The sequence below is a fragment of the Rana temporaria genome, chromosome 3 (assembly GCF_905171775.1).
Source record: "Rana temporaria chromosome 3, aRanTem1.1, whole genome shotgun sequence".
Lineage (NCBI taxonomy): Eukaryota > Metazoa > Chordata > Amphibia > Anura > Ranidae > Rana > Rana temporaria.
The window spans coordinates 478,830,538-478,836,717 of NC_053491.1; the positions used below are offsets into that span (position 1 = coordinate 478,830,538).

The 6,180-nt window shown below is 43.2% G+C and overlaps 1 protein-coding gene across 1 annotated transcript; it reads left to right on the plus strand.

The window, feature by feature from the left end:
- The first annotated feature begins 4,372 nt into the window (after positions 1–4,372).
- Positions 4,373–5,631, plus strand: LOC120931019 (olfactory receptor 5B12-like). Its single transcript, XM_040342144.1, has one exon. The coding sequence runs from the start codon at positions 4,492–4,494 to the stop codon at positions 5,425–5,427; it is 936 nt and encodes a 311-aa protein (XP_040198078.1). The 5' UTR covers positions 4,373–4,491; the 3' UTR covers positions 5,428–5,631.
- Positions 5,632–6,180: the final 549 nt, after the last annotated feature.

A 6,180-nucleotide genomic window follows, 5' to 3' on the forward strand; every position in this document is an offset into this window, starting at 1 on the left:
ATATGTCAGAACTATATAACTGTATAATAATAATAGTATGTGACTGTGGGAGAACATTAGAGTGTTATTTCTTCTGGTGCACAGAACTATGTGATTGGGCTCTATGCATGTAAAGTTTTGCAGATTTTTTTTGTTGTTAATAACAAGATTAAAAAATAATTATATTTCCCAATTATATCTGAAAGAAGGGAAAATAATAATTTCCTCTCTAGGGTGTGTAAGAACTCCTCTTTGGGATCTCCGGATTTACTATAAAACCTCTGCTGATTTATAGAGATGAGGCAATTATGTTTTTTAACAAGTAAGGAACATTTTGCTTTTAAGAACGTGTATTATCTTCGTGGTTGTCCTTGTTCTTATACCGTATTTGCCGGCGTATAAGACGACCCCCTATTTTTCCAGGAAAAATTATGGTTTTGGTATATATTTGCGGTATAAGACGACCCTTTCCTACTAGTCTTTCTGGAAGCTAAGGGGTAGCCAGAACAACCGCTGACAGGAACAACCACTGACAGAAACAGGCTTTTTTCAGATCTCACTGTGCCATTACATTACATTACATGCCTCACTGTGCCATTTCATTACATGCCTCACTGTGCCATTACATTACATTACATGCCTCACTGTGCCATTACATTACATGCCTCCACTGTGCCATTACATTACATGCCTCCACTGTGCCATTACATTACATGCCTCACTGTGGCATTACATTACATTACATGCCTCCCTGTGCCATTACATTACATGCCTCCACTGTGCCATTACATGCCTCACTGTGCCATTACATTACAAGCCTTCACTGAGCCATTAAATTACATGCCTCCACTGTGCCATTACATGCCTCCACTGTGCCATCACATGCCTCCACTGTGCCATCACATGCCTCCACTGAACCACCACATGCCTCCACTGTGCCGGCCAAGACGATCTCCCTACCTTACTTTCTTTTCAGATTTTGGCTTCCAGGCTGCGGGCATCCATGATTCAAAAGCCGCGCCTTCTCCTCAGACTGTTCCGTGATAGGCGGAACACTCATTTCCCCAGCAGGGCCTCTGTTCGGTGTTCCGCCTATCACGGATGTCCTCTCGTCCGAGGATGAGAAGGCATCCGTGATTGGCGGAACACTGAACAGTGTTCATGGATGCCCGCAGCCTGACGGAGACAGGTAACGGCGTATAAGACGACCCCCGACTTTGGATGCATTTTTTTGCATCCAAAAGGTCGTCTTATACTCTGGAAAATACGGTATGTAAAGGAGCATTGTTATGAAAAATATTGTATTCTGATATCGGAATGTGGTAAATATATGTTATAATGAGGGGACGCAATAGACATCTTTTCTCTCATTGTGCTATGTGCTGGGTGTCCAGTGTGCCCCATGTGCCTATATGTAGGGATAGGCTCCTTCCAGGTCCACCTGCCCTCTGCCTATTCATTATAATGCATGTGCTTCTAGTGTGGAGTCTCCCAAAATTTTAGTTAGGACTGCAGATAATACTGGGGTGCCGTGAAGTGGCTCTGCAGCTTACACGTTTACTTGCAAATGTGTGCAAACTAAACCCCTGTTTTTACGGCATATTGTTAGACAGGACAATTCAGTTGGTTGCAGACTGGTCGGTAAATTGAGCTTAGAATTTTGTTTGATATATAATGATAATATTCATAACATTATTTCACTTTTTACTTTTTCACTTTATTAAAGTGGTTGTAAAAAAAGTGCTTAAAAAAAACCCTGCAAGACAAAGGCATAATGAGCTAGTACACATAGCATACTAGCTCATTATGTATTACTTACCTTAGATCGAAGCCCCCACAGCCATCCTTGACCCCCCCTCCGGCCGCGGACATCTATCCCGGAGGTTATTTCCTGGTGCCATTGCTTCAGTGCACATGTGCCGATCACTTTGCCACATGCAGACACAGGGGGGATATCTCCTAAACCGTACAGGTTTAGGAGATATCCAGGGTAGCTACAGGTAAGCTTTAATATAGGCTTACCTGTAGCATGAAATTATATAAATGGGTTTACAACCACTTTAAATCAGTGAGTCAGTGCCCCCAAAATGGCAAAGATTCTTCTCAATGGCTTTGGCTCATTTCTTGAAACAGACCGGACGTTCTCAGCTCTCTTGGTGCTTTTGCCAAAATAACCTGGATGGTTCGGCACAACACCATGGTTCACCTTCAAAAGCTCATATCTTTCCCAAAACAGTTCACTCATGTGTCAAAACTAAATGTCTTTCTCATTCAAATAGTCAGTGCCCCCAAAATGCTTCATCCCTTTGGCATTGTGTAAGCACTGCAAGTCAAAATGTTTAGATGTTTTGTCTCTATGGCAGAGGACCATTGAAATATCCCTCATGTCCCCCTTTCAGTCTTAGCCCAGTCCTTCATTGACAATGGTTACTGTACAGTTTTTGTCTAGCTAACTGAATACAATTGTGTATAAAACTAAAAAAAAAAGAAAAGATTTTAGGGTAAGAGTCGCCTCCAAGGTTTGACATCACACATTGCACTCATGCTGCCAAGGAAAAATTACTTTACAGTATTGTAACCATTATCATTCACACACAAACTAACTTTCATACATCAGAGTAAAAAGAAAATGTATACAGAATAATATATGGAAATATAAATAAACAAAAAACAAGGAAAATTACATTTAGCCTACAATGCTATAAATAAAGATGGAGTTTCACAACTACTGTAACATCTCTTCACTGGTCGCTGTACTCACCCTCCCTCTCCTGGCCACCGTCTTCACCCTCCTGTCCACCGTCTTCACCCTCCTGCCCATCCACACACTGCTGTCTGTCTGGCCACAGATTTTCGTCAACATCACAGCGTATATCCTCCCTTCCGATGCAACAAGGGAAGAAACGGTGTGCATGTCGCAACCATCCCCTACACTGATCTCCTGTAATATTCTCACAGGCAGTGTCCATTGCATTGAGCAGGGACCTCTGATCTTGAGCCCGATGCTCATGCACTCTCCACCTCCAAGCGGAGAAAAAATCCTCAATAGGATTGGGCAAAGGAGAGTAAGGTGGTAGGAATATCATATCCATCCTTGGATGAGCAGTGAACCAGGCCCTGATAAGTGGGCCATGGTGGAAATTCACATTGTCCCATACAATTATATATTGTGGTAGGTGAGGCCCTATGAGACCTCCCTCATTTTCAGGGATCAAATCCAAATGAAGGTGGTCCAAGAAGATGAGGAGCTTCTGTGTATTGTATGGGCCAAGACTCGGGATGTGAGTGGCCACACCATTCTCAGAAATGGCAGCACACATAGTTATATTGCCCCCTTTCTGGCCTGGGACATCCACCGTGGCCCGGTGGCCAATAAAATTACGGCCACGTCTTCGGCGCCATGGCCAGGATGAAGCCAGCCTCATCCACATACACGAGTATGTGAGAGGTCTCGTTTCCTTCCAATGCCATTATTCTCTACAATAGAGTAAAAAAAGAAAACATCAAATCAGTCATACAGAAGAGTCATACACTACAGTTACAGACAGCTACATAGGAATGTGCTATGCTCTACACAAGTTCAATATACTACTGGCCAGTATTCCAGTGCTTCCAAACCTGGGGTACATGTTCCCTATGCAGAGGTACTACAGGGGGTATTTGACAGAAAGGGGAGGGGAAAAATCATCTTTTGTTTTGTTTGTTTTGAAGGATTTGTGTTCAGCCTTCAAAACTTTTTTTTTAAGCTCTTCCAATCGCCATAAAACGATTAATGATCTTCTGACTGAAGACATTTGCATTTACAGCAGGACCTGGACCTACAGACAGATCCTCCACCTCCTCCTCACTAGGCCCCATATCATCAGGGGGATCCTTCCCAGAGCCTCCCCCAGGATCAGGCATTATTCCTGGGCCTAGCAGGCAAGGCCCAGGCTTGAAAAAAGGTTGGTTCTCTCAGAGAGCTCCTAGGTTGTGTCCAGAGCTTTTTTTCTCAGAAAATAGGTACAGGAACTCAACCACGACCCGTTCAGATTTCACAAACAGTAGGAGGGTCTTAAAGGGGCATTAAATACCAGAATTGAATTACATACAGAGTGCAGAGTTCAGGGGGTTACAAAGCTGTCACTTGTAAACAAAGAAACCAGACTTCTCTGTTTACAAGTGATTGTGGTGAGCAGGCACCAAAGGGTCTGAGCCAAAGGTGGTGGAACTGAGTTCCCCCAAGTTCCCCCTGAAAAAAAGCCCTGGTTGTGTCCTCCTCCTCCTTCCCACTGATCACCAATGTAAGGAACATTCTTCCCACTGACTATCAATGTAAGGGACATTCTTCCAACTGATCACCAATGTAAGGAACATTCTTCCCACTGACTATCAATGTAAGGAATCTACTACCCACTGTGCTTAATGTAAATTTTAGTTCACATGGTGGTTTTGTTATGTCTCACCAGGATATTGGAAACCATTTGATTTTTTTAATCCATTGGACATTTAGTTTCATCACTCCAAAAAGATATGTTGATGGACATAAAAAATGAGACAAAAGTGACCATGTTTGAGTTTTCTGGACTAACTAATGATAAAGAACTTGTCCCATTCCTATTCATTTTCATATTTTTAGTTTATCTGGTGACCCTGGTAGGAAACATGGGGATGATAGCTATTGTCTTTGTCTTCTCCAGCCTTCACACTCCAATGTATTACTTCCTGAGTAGTCTCTCTTTGGTGGATATCTTCTACTCCTCGGTTATCACTCCAAATATGTTGTCTCAATTCCTTTCCCTCAAAAAGTCCATTTCATTTCTTGGTTGTGCTGCCCAATATTACTTCTTTTGTGCATTAGGGAGCACAGAAGTAATTCTTCTCTCCTCCATGTCCTATGACCGCTATGTGGCTATCTGCCACCCTCTACACTACACCTTGATAATGACCAAGAAGAAATGTTTTGGTTTGGTCATTTATTCCTCTTCCATTAGTTTCTTGCAGTCGGTTGTGCAGACCATTTGTGTGTTCAGTCTTCCATTCTGTGGATCGAACCTTATTGACCATTTCTACTGTGACATTCCACCACTGATCAGGTTATCCTGTTCCGATAATCTCCATTGTGATATGGTAACTGGTGGACTTGTAGCGGCTTGTGGAATATTTTCATTGACAACCATCTTCCTTTCATATGCTTTAATATTTCGTTCAATTTTTAGGATGACTTCAACTAAGAGCAGGCAGAAGGCCTTCAGTACATGTTCCTCACATATTATTTGTGTCTCGGTCTTTGTTACAGCTGTTTTCTTTGTGTATCTTCGTCCTCATTCTGGGGGATTCGACAAACAAGACAAGGTGGCCTCTGTCTTCTATACAGCGGTGTCCCCAATGTTGAATCCTCTTATCTACAGCCTGAGGAACCAAGAGGTGAAGCGGGTTCTTGCTCAAGCATTGCAAAAACATTTTTGATATAGATTTAATGCAGCTCATCAGTAAAGTGCCTGGTACACTTTCTTTAAACTACACACATTTATTAGAACATATAAAACTGCTAAAATAAACATAGCGCCCTCTAGTGTGCAACTAGTGTTGGTAAATGTATTTTGTGACTTGTGGTAGTTGGCAGGGTGGCAGGATCAGCCCTTAAGTATTGTGGAGCCTGGCCAGCCAGGGAGTCGGGTGGAAGATGGAGCGCTGAGGTTGGTGTTGTGAGGCCTAGAAGGGGACCCTGGGGCTGGGGGGCTCTGTCTCCAGGCTCAATCTGAGGGAAAGGGAGGAGAGGAAGCCTAAGAGAGAGGTCTCTGTTATATCTCTGGGTCTTGTGCAGAAGACATCCTGAGGCTCGAAGACAGGCTTGTCCAGTGCAGCATGAATAAAGGGACAGTGTGAGTACCTCAACACAACCAGGGGAATATAAGGGTAAAGTCTGCCAGACATAGCATGCTTTCACAGGGATAGTGTTCATCTAAATCCCAATCCCTTATCCTGGGGCATTCTTCAAAGCAGCCAGGTGGGCTGGTAGTCAAGGCAGCCAGGTGGGCTGGTAGTCTCTGCAAGTGTTAGAACTGTGTGAGGTTCTACTGAGGAGACACTATACTCCTGCATACAGTTTCGAACTTTGTGCTATTTAACTAAAGGGGAATGAGAGCTCCTGGTTTGTAAATAACTTTGACACTGAGCCATAGAGACTGCGAGTGAGTGAGAAACTTGTAAAGCACAACA

What these genes read in the sequence shown, in the direction of transcription:
- LOC120931019 (XM_040342144.1), top strand. Translation starts at nt 4,492, where the DNA reads ATGTTGATGGACATAAAAAATGAGACAAAAGTGACCATGTTTGAGTTT.